This window comes from Cherax quadricarinatus, chromosome 39, assembly GCF_038502225.1.
Source record: "Cherax quadricarinatus isolate ZL_2023a chromosome 39, ASM3850222v1, whole genome shotgun sequence".
Taxonomy (NCBI): Eukaryota; Metazoa; Arthropoda; class Malacostraca; order Decapoda; family Parastacidae; genus Cherax; species Cherax quadricarinatus.
Genome location: NC_091330.1, coordinates 26,974,311 through 26,993,809, shown reverse-complemented (window position 1 = coordinate 26,993,809; position 19,499 = coordinate 26,974,311). Strand labels below are relative to the sequence as shown.

Here is a 19,499-nt window from a genome sequence, read left to right as displayed (position 1 = left end):
GCTGCCAATCCCACAGCACTGAAGGGACACAACAAGAATCTCCTTTCAGTATTCTGGAAGCAAAATCCAAAAGCATGGACCACCAACGTCACCTGTATCGACTGGTTCCACCACTGCTTCCTGACGGAAGTATGGGTGTAGCTACAAGAGAAGGGCCTCCCAAACAAAATCCTCCTGTTTCTTGATAATGCTCCAGGTTACCCACCATCACTGGAGGGAGTGTGTGATGTTGAGGTTGTGTTCATGCCCCCAAACACAACCTCCCTGATACAGCCTCTTGATCAGGGTGTGATAGCTACATTTAAAGCCTACTACACACGAAGGTCAATGCAAAGGCGCCATGCTGTGTTGGATGAAAATCCAGATATGAGTGTCACTCAATACTGGAAGAAATTCACCATCACTGAGTGTCTCTCAGTAGTGCAAGAGTGTGTCAAAGATTTGCACCCAAAGACAGTGAAGGATTGTTGGAGGGCTTTGTGACCAGAGTGTGTGTGTGATTTTGTTGGATTTGGTCCTCAGAATGAGGTTAACAAAGTCGTGAGGAAGACTGTGGAGTTAGCATGGCTAGTTGGTGGTGAAGGGTTCAAGGACATGCAGGAGGGTGAGGTGAGAGAACTAGTTGAAGAACATGCACTGGGCCTAAATGATGAAGAATTATAGGGGATTGTGCTGGCAGAGAGTGAGGATGAAGAAGAGGGGAGTGTTGCTGAGGCCAATCAACCTCAAGCCCTCACCCTTGAAAAACCAGAGCAAGTGATGAGAATAACAGCACAGCTCAAACAATTTTTTTGTGAAATAGACCCATCGATGTTGAGGGCTTTTGAAGGTGATGAGCAACACTGATAGGAGCTAAATTCCATACAAAACTCTGTTTGTAGATATGAAGAGGAAACGGTCTCAGATGCCCATCACAATGTTCTTCACAAGGAAGCCTGCCATTACCCCTGCTGCTACCCCTTCCACCTCACCTGAACCTCAACTCCTGGCAGAATCTGATTCTGTTGCTAACTCTGACTCAAGCGATGTCAGCAGTGATGCTGGCAATGAAGAGTTAGAATCCACACACTAGACTCATCATGCCATGCAGTTACACTCCATATAATCACCTCTATTCAACTGTCATTAGTAACTGCATGGCTAACTATCATCACCATCATCATTGTCATTGTTATCATCGTCACAAGTCGTCAGAGTTCGTCTGCCTAACCTTACGAATGGTGAGTGTTTTGTTTGTTCATTATCTGTTATTAAACCATAACATGTATATACAATATTTTATGTTTTCATGTGTTTTATGATTGTTCAGGGTTCAAGTGGTTAAGGAAGCAGTAATGTTAGCCTAAGTAAATGCTATTATTATTATACAGCAGACCGTTGTTTAACACAGTAGTTACGTTCCTGAAAACGCCGTGTTAGACAAAACCATGTCAGACAAACTGAAGAACTTACAGGAAAAATAGGGTTATGTTCCCCCACACAGACTAACAACTTTTTTTTAGACCAACAGATCTTACAAAAATAAAAGGAATGTGTAATTGCAGTTCATTATCGTGATGTATTATGTTGTTTTTACTGCTTAACACTGCAAATGCAACAGAAATAATAGTATTTCTTACCTTAAATTGATGATTGTGAAAAAGTCTAACTTTAAGTCATTCAGTAAGTCAGTCAAGTCATTCAGTCAGTCAAGCCAGGAAGTCAGTCAAGTCAGTAAGTTATTCAGTCAAGTCAGTAAGTTATTCAGTCATGTCAGTAAGTCAGTCAGTCAAGTCAGTAAGTTATTCAGTCAAGTCAGTCAGTCAAGTCAGTATATTATTTAGTCAAGTCAGTAAGTCATTCAGTCAAGTCAGTAAGTCATTCAGTCAAGTCAGAAAGTCTGTCAAGCTATTCAGTAAGTCAGTCAAATCATTCAGTCAGTCATGTCATTCAGTCAGTCATGACATTCAGTCAGTCCAGTCAGTAAGTCAGTCAGTCATGTCATTCAGTCAGTCAAGTCAGTATGTTATTCAGTCAAGTCAGCAAGTCAGTCATGTCAGTAAGTCTGTCAAGTCAGTAAGTCTGTCAAGTCAGTAAGTCTGTCAAGTCATTCAGTCAGTCATGTCATGTCAATCAGTATGTTATTCAGTCAAGTCAGTCAGTCATGTCATTCAGTCAGTCAAGTCAGTAAGTCTGTAAAGTCATTCAGTCAGTCATGTCATGTCAATCAGTATGTTATTCAGTCAAGTCAGTCAGTCATGTCATTCAGTCAGTCCAGTCAGTAAGTCAGTCAGTCATGTCATTCAGTCAGTCAAATCAGTATGTTATTCAGTCAAGTCAGTAAGTCATTCAGTTAGTCAAGTCATTCAATCAGCCAAGTCATTCAGTCAGTCAAGTCATTCAGTCAGTCAAGTCAGTAAGTCAGTCAAGTCATTCAGTCACAGGCAACCACGCGATCAAAATGTTTCTCCTCCCATAACTGTGTTAAATTAATTTTGTGTTAAACAAAAATATGCCGCAATTCTTCAATTGTCCTACAGTGGACCCTCCATTTTCGTCGATCTCTGTTATCGCCAATTTCGGTTTTGGCCGACTTTTTTCGTCAATTTTTTTGGTTCCGTTTTCGTCGATTACCTCCATTTTTGTTGATCGTACGGAAGCTGTCCAGTGCCTAGCACACAGACAAAGCCGCCTCCTACACGCATTCTCAGCCAGTGTAGAGCTGTTTCTCGATGAGTGAACAGATCCTGCCAGGTCATATGAAACATTTCGCAATAATCCATTGTCTTTGCCACTTGCTTATTGTGTGTGACTGATAAATAAGCCACCATGGGCCCAAAGAAAGCTTCTAGTGCCAGCCCTTTGGTAAAGAATGTGAGAAACACGATATAATTCAAGAAAAAGTTTGTAGAAAAATACAAAAGTGGTGGTGGTAGACAGTGGTAGTGATGGTGGTAGAGGGTGGTAGTGGTTGTGATGGATTAAGGAGTTCTGGGTAGCAGTAATCTGAAGCCAAGACAACAGTGCATAAGTGTTCACAATAAAGCTAACAGAATCCTTGGCTTCATATCAAGAAGTATAAATAATAGAAGTCCTCAGGTTGTTCTTCAACTCTATATATCCTTAGTTAGGCCTCATTTAGATTATGCTGCACAGTTCTAGTCACCATATTACAGAATGGATATAAATGCACTGGAAAACGTACAGAGGGGGATGACAAAGTTGATCCCATGTATCAGAAATCTTCCCTATGAGGATAGACTGAGGGCTCTGAATCTGCACTCACTAGAAAGGCAAAGAATTAGGGGGGATATGATTAAGGTGTATAAATGGAAAACAGGAATAAATAAAGGGGATGTAAATAGCGGGCTGAAAATATCCAGCCAAGACAGGACTCGCAGCAATGGCTTCAAGTTGGAAAAATTCAGATTCAGGAAGGATATAGGAAAGCACTGGTTTGATAATAGAGTTGTGGATGAGTGGAACAAACTCCCGAGTGCCGTCATAGACGCTAAGACATTGTGTAGTTTTAAAAATAGGTTGGATAAATACATGAGTGAGTGTGGGTGGGTGTGAGTTGGACCTGACCAGCTTGGGCTACCAGGTCTGGTGCCATGCTCCTTCCTTAAGTGGAAGTGACCTGACTAGGTGGTCATTGTTCTAGGCTGGGGGGGTGGCATGGACCTGCTTCGCATGGGTTAGTAGGCCTGTTGCAGTGTTCCTTCTTTCTTATGTTCTTATGTATGGCTTATGCTCATAGTGGCCCTTATACACCCAACAACAACAACAGAACACCTGTCATTACATACATAATGACTTATTTTATTCATTGTAGAGTATTCTCAACAATTCGCAAACAGGCAAAACTATTTGCATATGTCATGTTTCTATGTTATTAATATTGTTTATTATGTCATATTAGATGAATTGTGATAGACAAATAAGCCGTAGAGTTGATATTATTGTCATATTCTCCAACAACAAACTCGTCTCCCTCTCCCTTCCGCCCGGTCTGCCATACGCCAACAAGTCTTTTCAATAAAGGTAAGTGTGATGTTAAATGTTCATTTATACATTTTATTAGTGTTTTATATTTATTTGTCATTCTTTTCTGCATGTAAATCTATATTTAATCTAGGGAAGTGGCTAGGAAAGTGACCCCTGATAAGGACTTGGTACCTAGAGTCCCTATGGAGGGGGATTCCCCTTCCCAACAATAACCTCTCTTCCCTCTCCCTTCCTCCCTGTCTTCCATCCATCAACAACAGCCTTCAATAAAGGTAAGTGTCATGTGTAATGTTCATTATTTTGTGCATGTAAATCTATCTTTAAGGTAAAAAAAAATTTTTTGGTTGATACTTCTGGGTGTCTGGAACGGATTAATTCCATTTACAGTATTTCTTATGGGGAAAATGGTTTTGGTTTTGGCCGATTTCAGTTTTGGCCAATGGCTCTGGAACAGATTAAACATGAAAACCGAGGGTCCACTGTATAACCAAAACGTGCAAGACAAAACTGTGTTAAACAACAGTCTACTGTATTTCCCTACATAATATCTGCGCACCAAACATTCGCGAATTTTCAAAATTCGCAAGGTTCTTGATCCCCTAACCCTTGCGAATGTGGAGGACCTCCTTAACACACCTCTGGGTTTTCTTCTATTTTCTTACTATTTCTCGTTCTTGTTAATTTCCTCTTATCTCCCTGGGGAAGTGGAACAGAATTTTTTTCCTCCATAACCCATGCAAGTCGTAAGAAGCGACTAAAATGCCAGGAGCAAGGGGTTAGTAATTCATTCTCCTGTATACAATACTTATTTTGAAACAAGAAACTCTTCATTTTTCACCCTGCCACAGTGGGATATGGCCAGTTTGTTGAAAAAAAAAAAAAACAGGGTAATGTTTAGATTATTTATGTGATGATGAGTTCTAAGTAAAGGCAAGCATAATATAGGAGAGGCCTAGGGACATACTTAACCCTTTCAGGGTCAAGAGCCCTGATCTCAAACTTGCTCTCAAGGTCGAGCAATATAAAAAGAAATAATTTTTCAGGAGGTAATGAGACCAAAAGTACAAAATTTGATGTAAAACTTACGGAATTACGCTTTTTGCAGAGTTAGCGGACTCTGCGATATTTATGCATCTGTGGTTTTGCCAACTTTGCACCAATTTTTGACCAATTCCATTGTTCCAGTCGACCTAACTCATTGCTATTTCACTAGTAATCCTTCTATTCTATCAAGTGAGTACAAGAAATTGGTAATTTGGCCAATTCCACAGAGAATTCAACAACTGACAATTTAAAAAAAGGGTAAAGAATAAACAATGTAGACATTTCTGGCACTAAAAAAATTTCCATTGTCCCTTAGTCAAATCTCCAGGCCCCTCTTATATTATGATTGCTCTCCATCTTGAATTTTTATTCACACCAAAAAATAGAAGATTTACTGTTATGCAGATTACTGCATTATTGTGATAATTGTATTAATAATGTCAGTGCATTCTTAAATGCATATTAGACTGGCCAGTTGGACCCATACTGGACAATGCCATCATTTGTGTACCCTGGAATATTGGCATAAATTGATCATTTCTGCCATTCTGAGATCAATTTTCAAACTATTTTCCATCCTTCCATTTTATCAAATGAGGGCAAGAAACCAAGAATAAAACCATAAAAGCCATACAAAAATACACAGCAAACTCACTGTTTTAACCCTTTCACTGCCGAGACTCCTGCTCGCAAACTTGCTCTCAGTGTCGAAGAATTAAAAAAAAAAAAAAAAAACTTATGAAATGATAGAGAATCTTTTCCTGATGGTCATGAAACCAAAAGTACAAAATTTGATGGAAAACTTATGGAATTATGCTTTCATGAAGTTAGTGGTCTTGGCAATATTTATGCATCAGCGATTTCACCCACTTTGAGCCCTATTCTTGACCAATTCCATTGTTCCAATCGACCAAAATCTTAGCTATTTTGCTAGCACTCCTTATGTTCTATCAACTGAGTATAAGAAATTGCCCATTTACCTATTTTACCTACCCAATAAAATTATCAGAAATTAGTAATTTAGCAAATTTCATACAAAATTCACGGAAGGTCAATTTCAAAAGAGGGTCCAGAATTAACAATGCAAACATTCCTAGCACTAAAATAATATTTTCTCTGTTCATCAGCCACATTTCCAGGCCCCTCTAATATTATACATGCTTTCCATTTTGAATTTTTATTCACACAAAAAATAGAAGATTTACTATTACTCAGAGTACTGCAATATTGTAAAAATGGTATAAATAATATCAGCATATTTGTGAAAGCATATTAGACCCAGCAATTGACATATATTGGATGTATGATGCAACCCTGCAGCATGCAGTGCATAATGAGAGAAAAAAAAAGACCGTGCTTTTGGATTAAAACACGGAGTTCGAAGTGTATTTTTGTATGGTTTTTATGGTTGAATTCATGGTTTCTTGATCTCAATTGTTAGAATGAAAGATATATTACAGAAAAGGAGATGAATTTGGTTGGTTTTAGTAATGAAAATAGCTTGAAATTGAACTCAAAGTAGCAGAAATGTTCAATTTTTGCCAATGTTCAAGAGTAAACAAATGATGTCAGGCATCCAATATATGTCAGGCGGTGGGTCTAATATACATTCATGAATGTGCTGCTATTATTTATACAACTATTACAATATTGCATAACAGTAAATTTTCTATGTTTTAGTGTGAATAAAAATTCTTTGAATAAATAAAAAATAAAAATGGAATTCATCTGTAAAGCCTGGAAAGATAATTAATAAACAGAGGAAATGTTACTTTGGTGCCAGGAATGTCTGCATTGTTTATTTTGGACCCTATTTTGAAACTGGAATATTTTGAACTTTGTGTGAAATTGCCAAATTATCAATTTCTGATCACTTTACTGGATAGTTAAAACAGTTGACTGGGTAGTTTCTTGTGTTCAGTCGATAAAATAGAAGTAATACAGTACTAGCAAAAAGGCTTAGAATTTGGTTGACTGGAATAATGTAATTGGCCTAAAATAGGAGTCAAAGTGGGCAAAATTGCCGATACGTAAATATCGCTGATGCAGTAAAATTCACGATAGTGTAATTTTATCAATTTTCCACGAAATTTTGTACTTTTTGTTTCATTACCTTCAGAAAAAGATTCTCTATCATTTCATAAGAAAAAATAACAAATATTTTTTTTGAAAATTCTTGGACCCTGTGGACAAAGCATAGATCTATGGCCTGGACCCTCAAAGGGTTAAACCATAAAAACCATCCTTCTTAGAAAACACAAAGTTACTATTTTAGCCAAACAAAGTCAGAGTTTTGCTCTTCCTATCATGTGCCACATGAGGCAGGATTGTTTTTATACAGTGGTACACCGAGTTTCATACATAATTCGTTCCAGAAGGCTGTTCAAGTGACGTTACCAAACAAATTTGTTCCCACAAGGAATAGAGTAAATTAGATTAGTCTGTTTCAGACTTCCAAAAATAATTTTACAAAAGCATTTACAATAATACACTTACATAATTGTTCGAGTTGGGAGCAGTATGAAACTCGGGGTACCATTGTACTGTGCACACTCATAGCACAGACCCCTTCTCTCATATCTAGGCCAAAATTTACTGTTCTCGGCTTATGTGAGTGAGCTGAGCTCAAGGCGTAGATCTAGGTGAGGGACCCTGGCATCAATAATGCAGATCTACATGAAAGGGATCAAGTATACTAAATCCCTAATACGTACTACTGTATAAAGAATGCTGTGGAAGTGTAGGTATGAAGGTTTTCCTATCTCATCTTTTTTAATATTATGAGGTACTGTTTAGGAAATAAGTTTACTTTTGCAATAAGTAATTCATTGTGTGATGAAGTGCAGAATGTGTGGTGCTGTGATGTAATCGTTTGAGAACTGTGTAATGTAACTCTGAATTTTGACTGACAGGTGATTGCCACACAGATGGTAAATCATCTCACTGCCAACAAATGGTTTCAAGAGGTGAGGTGGTTGTTCAAGAAACCTTCTGAAAATACAATGAGTCCTCAATATAACAAAACTCTATATAATGGACTTAAGAAATATGAAACAAAATCCAATATGTCAATAGTTTCAGAAACAATGGAAATGTTTGGTGAATAAAGAATTATTGTTACTATCCATTATTGTTACTATCACACAACAATCTCTTGCGTTCACCACAAATGTCATTACCAGCCACAATCTCTCCCACTGGATAATTTTATCAAAAGTTTACTGTATTACCAATTGCTTTGAAAATAAAACTAAAAACACGTCAGTCATGTAAAACTGCCAAGCAGCAATACCAGTGTTTTTCTGTGATTTGTGAGCACAAACAAAACCTGAATTACCAGGCTGCACACCGAGATTTAGCCAAGAAATTGAATTACAGGGGTACCGGAGACCTGCAACATCTCCAGGATAATAATATACAGGGAAATTATAGCATTATTTGAGTACATGTCCATGTTCTTCTAGTATTATTAAATAAATACATATTTTGGTCTAGTATTAAAAAAATATCACAATACTTACCATATGGTATACTGCTGTTCCCAATCTTTTCCTCCTGGGTATCCTGGAAGCCAAGAGAGCTTGATGCTAAATGGCTGAGTTTCAGTTGAGATGTTATACGGTGGGTGAGGTGTTGTTCCTTCCACAAGTAGCTGAGTTGCTGTTACCAAGGTAGCAATTTCATTACTAACCATGCACTCATAGTATGCATGATCACTTTTGCGAAGGTTACGGATGGTGAGGTTGCCACCCACAATGTGCGTCCGATCTCTGGGCAAGTTTTGACCATCACGCTGAGAATGTGCATTTTCATAAATAACCATTTCTCTAATTTATTACTTATGGTTAGTGAAGTAAAAAAAATGATCTATTCCCTAAACAATTGAGTCATTGTAATGTTACATATTGCATATCAGTCTCTTTTAGACTCCATGACAAGGCTTCAATAAGTAACTTCACAACAGACCTAGGTACAGCTGACTGGCCTACAGAATTCTCCAGTGCTAATGATATCAATGATTGGATAGACATAATTCTTAACAAACTACCTAGACTATATAACAAACATTGTCCCATACAAATGAAACAGATTACGAATAAACGGCTAGGTTGCCCATGGCTAACCAACAGCATACTATGATCCACTAATAAGAAACATCAATATGAAAAGCAATATAGACAGGGCTTAATACACAAAGATATTATTAAACATTATGTATCAGTTCTCACCAACCTAATAAGAAAGGTTAAGCAACTGTACTACTACAACAGATTCATCGAAACAAGAAGAGATATAAAAAAGACCTGGAAGACACTCTCTCAGATTCTGGGCACCCACAAACTGAAAAAAAAAACTAGGGATATTGTCCTAACTAAACCAAATGAAACCCAGCCCCAGCCTATTGATACACTTCACAAGATAAATGACTTTTTCTCACCCACAGGATCAAATCTCGTCAGCAAAATCCCAGGTACTAATGCCCGAGGAAGCAATTACTTAGATGGGAATTTCCCAACCTCCTCCTATCTTGCACCAACTGAGCCCACAGAAATCACCACGATTATTAAGTCACTTAAAAATAAATCAGGAAATCTGGCTCAAGTTCCTCCATTACGGTACAAATGAGCTGCTCATGTTCTTTCGCCTGCTATTTCATTACTCTTTGACAAATCACTAAAAATCAGCACTTTCCCAGCACCACTCAAGATAGCAAGGGTCACGCCAATATACAAAGGTGGTGACCCCACAGATGTAAACAACTACAGGCCAATATCAAACTTACCGCTGCTATCCAAAATGTTCAAGAAACTTGTGCACAAGAGATAATATTCCTTTATAACAGCACAAAGCATCCTCAACCTCTGCCAATTTGGCTTCAGGAAAAGCAAGAGCACGAAGGACACAATTGTAAAAATGTTAGATCTGCTTTACACAGCACTTGAACAAAATGAATATCCATTAGGACCCTTTATATACTTAAGGAAAGCTTTTGATACAGTAGACCACAGCATCCTACTCCATAAACTTGATCATTATGGCAATAGAGGCCAAGCACTTACATATTTCAAATCCTACCTTACTAACAGGCATCAATGCATCTCTAATAAGGGCACAACCTCATCAACAAGACCACTGGATACTGGAGTACTGCAGAGAAGTGTCCGTGGTCCCCTGCTCTTCCTCTTATACATCAATGATGTTTCTAATGTATCACAACACCTTAAACCTATTCTCTTTGGGGATGACACAACTTATGTCATCTCCCACCCTGATCTTGCCTCACTCAACACTATTGTTAACGAAGAGCTTGTAAAAATATCAACCTGGATGACTGCTAATAAACTTACACTTAATACTGACAAAACCTTTTACATTATGTTTGGGAACAGAACAGGTGTTGCCCAGCTAAACATGACGATTGACAACACTCTAATTGTTAAACATAATGAGGGCAAATTCCTGGGCCTGCACCTTGACAGCAACCTGAAATTCAATACTCATATCCAACAAATAACAAAAGAAGTATACAAAACAGTTGGGATCCTCTCCAAAATACATTACTACATACCACAATCAGCCCTACTCACACTATACTACTCACTCATCTATCTCTACTGCACCTATGCTATTTGTGCCTGGGGATCAACTCACCTAAAGCCAATAATAACCCAACAGACAGCTGCAGTAAGAATTATCATGTAATCCATTGCTAGACAACACACCTCCCCACTCTTCAAAGTTCTAAACCTACTCACTGTACAGAACATTCACACCTACTACTGTGCAACCTACATCTACAGAACCATAAATTCTAATATTAACCCTGAACTAAAACACTTTCTTGGCAGTTGCAACAGGACCCATAGACACAATACCAGACACAAAAATCTCTATGACATTCCTCGTGTCTGCCTAAAATCTGGAACTCCCTACCTGAAAACATCTTATCTTCCTAACACATCCCATCATCAGCTAACCAAATGAAAACCACCTAATTCTCATTTTTTGTATCATTAACACATCCAAAATAATATAGTCTTACTCTTGTTGTCTGTAATTACCCCTAACTTACACATACACTCACCCAAATGAATATAAACATAAAATTCCTAATATAGCTATTGCCTATTAAATCTTAAGTTAGTCCTAAGTTTGCCTAATATACACCTACCATCCAACTTACGACCGAGTTCGGTTCCGAGAAACCGGTCGTAAGTCAAACTTTACTACTGAATATCAACAAAACATTTTTGTAATGACTTTATTTTATTGTTTTATTTTGGTATTTCATGTTTTACTTTACTTTTTATGTTGTTAGTACAGATCTCCCTCAACATTCACGTTTTCAGCTTTCGCTGGCTTCACACATTCGCGAATTCCCAACCGCCAAATTCCCAGCCACCAAATTCCCAGCCGCCAAATCATATTCAAGTTTCCCGCCACCTGCGAGTCCCTACTACCCTCCCACCGACCCCCGCAACTGGCAGCCAGCCCTCCCACCACTCAGTGTGGTGAGTGTTTTGTTTGTTCATTATTTGCTATTAAACTACAGTATAAATAATGAAAACACATTCATGACTGCATATTGGAATGGCTATTTGAACAGGTATTGGATGGTGACATCATGTGTTTATTCTTGAACACAGCAAAGAATCAAACATTTCTGCTACTGCTAATAATAACAATAGTAAGAAGAAGAAGAAGAAGAAGAAGAAGAAGAAGAAGAAGAAGAAGAAGAAGAAGAAGAAGAAGAAGAAGAAGAAGAAGAAGAAGAAGAAGAAGAAGAAGAAGAAGAAGAAGAAGAAGAAGAAGAAGAAGAAGAAGAAGAAGAAGAAGAAGAAGAAGAAGAAGAAGAAGAAGAAGAAGAAGAAGAAGAAGAAGAAGAAGAAGAAGAAGAAGAAGAAGAAGAATAATAATAATAATAATAATAATAATAAGATATAATTGAAGAAGGAAATTGTACAAAAATACGAGGGAGTGGTTGACACATCGTCAGTGTGGCTTTGTTTATGCTGGAGTGAACATTAGTCTCCCTGCTCTTCCAAACATTTCACAATAATTCATTGTTTGGTGCTTGTAGATTGAGTGCGACTGGAGTGGTTGAGGCAGTGGTAGAGGCAGTGACAGAGGCAGTGACAGAGGCAGTGATAGAGGCAGTGATAGAGGCAGTGATAGAGGCAGTGGTAGAGGCAGTGGTAGAGGCAGTGGTAGAGGTAGTGGTAGAGGCAGTGGTAGAGGCAGTGGTAGAGGCAGTGGTAGAGGCAGTGATAGAGGCAGTGGTAGAGGCAGTGGTAGATGCAGTGATAGAGGCAGTGGTAGAGGCAGTGGTAGAGGCAGTGATAGAGGCAGTGATAGAGGCAGTGGTAGAGGCAGTGGTAGAGGCAGTGATAGAGGCAGTGATAGAGGCAGTGGTAGAGGCAGTGGTAGAGGCAGTGATAGAGGCAGTGGTAGAGGCAGTGATAGAGGCAGTGATAGAGGCAGTGGTAGAGGCAGTGGTAGAGGCAGTGGTAGAGGCAGTGATAGAGGCAGTGGTAGAGGCAGTGGTAGAGGCAGTGGTAGAGGCAGTGATAGAGGCAGTGGTAGAGGCAGTGGTAGAGGCAGTGGTAGAGGCAGTGGTAGAGGCAGTGGTAGAGGCAGTGGGTGAGGCAGTGATATTTACTAACATATATGTTATAAATAATAATAGTACATTATGAATAACATTTATTATTATTATTATAAATGTTATTAATATTAACATGTACTATTATTATTTATAACATACGTATATGTTAGTAAATACCACTGCCTCACCCACTGCCTCTATCACTGCCTCTATCACTGCCTCTACCACTGCCTCTACCACTGCCTCAACCGCTGAATTATTGTGAAATGTTTGGAAGAGCAGGGAGACTAATGTTCACTCCAGCATAAACAAAGCCACACTGACGATGTGTCAACCACTCCCTCGTATTTTTGTACAATTTCCTTCTTCAATTATATCGTATTATTATTATTATTATTATTATTATTATTATTATTACTATTGTTATTATTAGCAGTAGCAGAAATGTTTGATTCTTTGCTGTGTTCAAGAGTAAACACATGATGTCACCATCCAATACCTGTTCAAATAGCCATTCCAATATGCAGTCATGAATGTGTTTACATTATTTATACTGTAGTTTAATAGCAAATAATGAACAAACAAAACACTCACCACACTGAGTGGTGGGAGGGCTGGCTGACAGTTGCGGGGGTCGGAGGGAGGGTAGTAGGGACTCGCAGTGGTTGAGGAAGTGGTGGAGGCAGTGGTGGAGTCTGTGGTATTTAATAACATACATGTTATTAGAGCATAACATGTATATATTTAGTACAACTTACGACGTTTTCATGTATTTTATGATTGTTCATGGTTCAACAAGTTAAGGAAGCAGTATTGTATTATAATTCCCTACAATATATTGGGGCACCAAACATTCACGGTGTTTCAACATTCGCGAGGCTCTTGATCCCCTAACCCTCGTGAATGTTGAGGGACACCTGTACTGTATTTTATACTGTAAGGTTTAGGATAAACACTGTGTACAACACAAATAGTTGTTTATTTCCCAGAAATTTGGCATAAAAAACATGGTCATAAGTCGAGTGGTCGTAAGTCGAGCAGGTCGTAAGTCGGATGGTAGGTGTACTCTTCCAATAAAGCTTTAATAGAAACAGTGTATTATGCCAAGACAAATCCAATCCATTACCAAATTTACCATTTGTAACACAGTAGACCCTCATTTTTCGTAAGCATCGGAAGTCGTAATTTTCGAAAATCATAACTTTTTTTTTTTCATTACAACACTGACTCATGAATCGTCGTTTGACTCGCAAATAGTCATTTGTCCCAGATGCGTACACATGGCCCTGAGCGACCCCACAGTCCATTTCCAGCCAGTGTGCCACTGTTTATCAGCGAGTGAGGATGACCCCACACGTTCACACGATACATTTTGTAATATTCCATTAGTTTTAGTGCTTGCAACTGCTAAATAAGCCACCATGGCTCCAAAGAAGGCTCCTAGTGCCAGGCCTTTGGTAAAGGAGGTGAGAAACACAATAGAACTGAAGAAAGACATCACTGAAAAATATGAAAGTGGAATACGTGTTGCAGAGCTTGCCACGTTGTATAACAAACCCCATACACCCATAGCTTCCATCGTGGCTAAGAAAAAGGAAACCAAGGACGCTGTTGTTGCAAAAAAGGTAAATATGCTCACAAAAATGAGATCACAAGTGCTCGAAGATGTTGAGAAATAATTGTTGGTGTGGATCAATGAGATAGTGTTATCAGTTGATAATTTGTGAAAAGGTAAGGCAGTTGCATGATGATCTCATAAAGAAAATGCCTGTAACAAGTGCTGAAGTTTGTGAATTTATGGTCAGCAAAGGCTGGTTTGAGAGATTTAAGAAGCATAGTGGCATACACAATGTGGTAAGGCATGGTGAGGCTGCCAGTTCTGACAAATATGTGGTTGAAAAATACGTGGGTGAATTAAAGGGGTACATAGAGGCTGAAGAATTCAAACCCCAACAAGTGTTCAATTGTGATGAAACAGGCCTCTTTTGGAAGAAAATGCCAAGGGGGACCTACATCACGCAGGAGGAAAAGGCACTCCCAGGACACAAGCCTATGAAAGACAGGCTTACTCTTTTGTTCTGTAGTGATGCTAGTGAGTATTTCAAAGTGAAGCCTTTACTACTGCATCACTCTGAAAATCCCAGAGCATTCAAGAAAAACAGTGTAGACAAGAGTAAATTGTGTGTGATTGGAAGGCTAACAGTAAGGCATGGGTCACAAGGGAAATTTTCCTTGATTGGTTCAATGAAGTGTTTGGCCCCAGTGTGAAGAAATACCTCCTGGAAAATAAATTGGAACTCCAGTGCCTCCTGGTAATACCTGCTCATCCTCCAGATTTGGATGACCAAATTGTGGAGGAGTTTCATTTCATTCAAAGTTCTTGCCTCCTAATACCACTCCTCTCATCCAGCCCATGGACTAGCAGATCATTTCAAATTTCAAAAAACTCTACACCAAAGCATTGTTTCAAAGGTGCTTTGATGTGACCTCAGACACTCAATTGATCCTAAGAGAGTTTTGCATAAACCTTATAGGTAAGGCTTGGGAGGGAGTGACTTCCAGGACTTTGAACTCTGCTTGGGGAAAATTGAGGGTTAGGGGCTGACCCTGAGGACCCTATGCCAGTTGTGGAATCTTTTGTAGCATTGAGGAATTCCATGGGGTTGGATGTGAGTAGCGAGGATGTGGAAGAGTTGGTGATGGACCACAACGAAGAGCTAATCACTGAAGAGCTACAAGAGCTTCATCTGCAACAGACCACAGCTCAGGAAATTGCTTCAGAGGAGAAGGGAGAGAGATGGAAGAAGGTGCCTTCTTCAGAGATTAAGGAGATTTGTGCAATGTGGAGTAGGATGGAAAGATTTGTGGAGGTACATCACCCTAACAAAGCTCTTGCAGGCCGTGTACTTTCTACAAGACTGATGGACTGAATACATCGACTCCAGGTTGAGGGACTGATTACCTCCAACTCCTCCTCTCCTTATACCTTCCTGCTTTGTATAAGGCTGATGAAGCCACTGTGTGGCAAAACGTTCCTTCAATAAAGATACCCATATGTTGAACAAGTGTCTCAGTTCTTCAACTTGTTGGTTTTCAAAACCATTCATAATATCTGTCAGACACTGCATCATCATGGGATCTTGATACAAAGAATTCTTTAAAACTTGTCCAATCTTTGGACAAACACCTACTTAGACTAGTGGATGGTTCCACTATGACCCTGCCTCCTCCTGCTTCGTCTCACCTGACTACAGTATATAAGCCACTGCTGCAGCCCTGTGCTGTACTTTCTACAATATTGATGAACTGAACACATCGACTCCAGGCTGAGGGACTGATTACCTCAAACTCCTCCTCTCCTTATACCTTCCTGCTTTGTATAAGACTGATGAAGCCACTGTTTGGCAAAACGTTTCTTAAATAAAGATTCCCATATGTTGCATAAGTGTCTCAATTCTTCATATAATTATGCACCTAATTATGTATGTATCTAATAATGTAAGTTCAAATGTACTGCTCCATAACCTATATCAATAAAGAGTAAGAATTAGTATTAGTCTGCCCGAAATGCCTAGGCATGCTAGTGGCCTTCTTTGTAATTAATACTTTGTAACATGTAAATCACACATTGTAAGCTTTACAAGGAAATAAACATTGTCATTATCATTGTCAATCTGCTTCTGAATTTTGGTTATGTAATTCCCATTGAAAACAGCTCTTGCATGTTTCTAATCTTAATAAATTAAAATTTTTTTTTCAACAAGTCGGCCATCTCCCACCAAGGCAGGGTGACCCAAAAAAAAAATCCCAAAAAAGAAAATACTTTCATCATCGTTCTTTCACCTCACTCACACATAATCACTGTCTTTGCAGAGGTGCCCAGATACAACAGTTTAGAAGCATATATAAAGATGTATAACATACCCCTCCAAACTGCCAATATCCCAAACCCCTCCTTTAAAGTGTAGGCATTGCCCTTTCCATTTCCAGTACTCAAGTCTGGCTATATAAAAATAACCAGTTTCCCTGAATCCCTTCACTAAATATTACCCTGCTCACACTCCAACAGCTCGTCAGGTCCCAAAAACCATTCGTTTCCATTCACTCCTATCTAACACACCCACACATGCTTGCTGGAAGCCCAAGCCCCTCGCCCACAAAACCTCCTTTATCCCCTCCTTCCAACCTTTTCGAGGACGACCCCTACTCACCTTCCTTCCCTTACAGATTTATAAACTCTCCAAGTCAATCTACTTTGATCCATTCTCTCTAAATGATCAAACCACCTCAACAATCCCTCTTCAGCCCTCTGACTGATACTTTTATTAACTCCACACCTCCTCCTAATTTCCACACTCCAAATTCTCTACATAATATTTACACCACACACTGCCCTTAGAAAGGACATCTCCACTGCCTCCAGCCGCCTCCTCGCTGCAGCATTTGCAACCCAAGCTTCACGTCCATATAAGAGTGTTGGTACCACTATACTTTCATACATTTCCTTCTTTGCCTCCATGGGTAATGTTTTTTTGTCTCCACAGATACCTCAATGCACCACTCACCTTTTTTCCTTCATCAATTCTATAGTTAACCTCATCCTTCATGAACCCATCAGCTGACAAGTCAACTTCCAAACATCTGAAAACATTCACTTTTTCCATACTCCCTGTGGAAAATACTGTATATATTTTCCAGAAATACAGTAGTTATATGTAAATAGATGGCCATACTGTATTTAATAAAAATTATGTTATAAAAAATGGGAAATTCTGCAAATGCGCAGAAAAGACTCGCCATGTTTGAATTGAGTCAACACAAACGTTAGTGAATAATGGGAAGAATTTTTCGTGCTCTAGAGGTAAAATTGGGCTGACACCTCTCAAATAGGAGCCGAAATTGTTGGATGTGCATTCCTGCATAACTTGAGATATCAGGCGACTGGACAAGACAGCTCCAGGAACCTCAGATAAGTCTGTAATGTTGTAACTCTAGCCAGTGTTATTTTCTTGTATAGACAGTGGTTTTCTGAGTATGATACACCTTGATCTCCAGTCAAATTGGTGAGTGATACAGTATTAAGATATATTCTCCTTCTGTTATGTATATGTGTATATATATAATCATTTATTAATTTTAATATATAGTCCACAAACTTATATATTTACCAGAATTCCTGGTGATGCATATTTCATTTGTAATTAATAGTTCTAGAGCAACTTGTGGATATGACAGTGGTAGGTATCGAAGGGGGACATTTTTTTGCGACCTAGGTGTCCCAAATTCCTACTTGTCTGTAACTTTGATAAATAATAATTATCTTTGTTACCATTTACTGGTATGTATATTATGAGTTACATCCAGATAAATGTAATTTTCCACACTCCCTCTCTCCAATGTCATATCCAATTTTTCTTTATATAAATCATTTGATACCCTCATCACTTTACTCTTATCTATGTTCATTTTCAACTTTCTATCTTTACACAACCTCCCAAACTCATCCACTAACCTTTGCAACTTTTCTTTGGAATCTCCCATAAGCACAGTATCATCAGCAAAAACTAACTGTATCAACTCCCATTTTGTATTTGATTCCCCATAATTTAATCCCACCCCTCTCTCCAACACTCTAGCATTTACTTCCTTCACAACCCCATCAATAAATATATTAAACAACCATGGTGACATTACACATCCCTGTCTAAGACCTACTTTTACTGGGAAGTAATCTCCCTCTTCTACACACCCTAACCTGAGCCTCACTATCCTCATAAAAACTCTTTACAGCATTTAGTAACTTACCACCTATTCCATATACTTGCAACATCTGCCACATTGCTCCCCTATCCACTCTATCATATGCCTTTTCTAAATCCATAAATGCAATGAAAATTTCCCTACCTTTATCTAAATACTGTTCACATATATGCTTCAATGTAAACACTTGATCTACATATCCCCTACCCACTCTAAAGCCTCCTTGCTCATCTGCAATCCTATTCTCTGTCTTACCTCAAATTCTTTCAATAATAACCCTACCATACACTTTTCCTGGTATACTCAGTAAATTTATTCCCCTATAATTTTTACAATCTCTTTTGTCCCCCTTCCCTATATTTAAAGGAAATATACATGCTCTCTGCAGGTGCCTTCTCTTTCATATATTAAACAAAAACACCAACTACTCCAACACTATATCCCTCCTTGCTTTTAACATTTCTGTCATGATCCCATCAGTTCCAGTTGCTTTACCCCCTTTCATTCTACATTATGCCTCATGCACCTCCCCCACACTCACATCCTGCTCTTCTTCACTCCTAAAAGATGTTATACCTCCCTGGCCAGTGCATGAAATTACCACCTCCTTTTCTTCATCGACATTTAAAAGTTTCTCAAAATATTCCTGCAATCTACCCAATACCTCCAGCTCCCCATCCACTAACTCCCCTACTCTGTTTTTACTGATAAATCCATTCGTTCCCTAGGCTTTCTTAACTTGTTTATCTCACTCCAAAAGTTTTTCTTATTTTCATCAAAATTTCTTGACAGTGCCTCTCCCACTCTATCATCTGCTCTCCTTTTGCAATCTCTCACTACTCTCTTCACCTTTCTTTTACTCTCCATATACTCTGCTCTTCTTATAACACTTCTGCTTTGTAAAAATCTCTCATATGCTACCTTTTTCTCTTTTATCACACCCTTTACTTCATCATTCCACCAATCACTCCTCTTTTCTCCTGCACCCACCCTCCTATAGCCACAAACTTTTGCCCCATATTCTAATACTGCATTTTTAAAACTATTCCAACCCTCTTCAACCCGCCCACTACTCATACTTGCACTAGCCCACCTTTCTGCC

General features: G+C 38.8%; 1 protein-coding gene across 5 annotated transcripts in view; it reads right to left on the bottom strand.

Annotated features, from left to right (window-relative positions):
• LOC128696401 (protein turtle-like) overlaps positions 1–19,499 on the bottom strand; it is a 1,392,149-nt gene that overhangs the window by 646,397 nt on the left and 726,253 nt on the right. For all 5 annotated transcript variants that reach the window (XM_070092535.1, XM_070092536.1, XM_070092538.1 and 2 more), the window contains exon 12: positions 8,553–8,824. In XM_070092535.1, the coding sequence (XP_069948636.1) occupies positions 8,553–8,824 (272 nt within the window). The remainder of the gene's footprint in view (positions 1–8,552; positions 8,825–19,499) is intronic.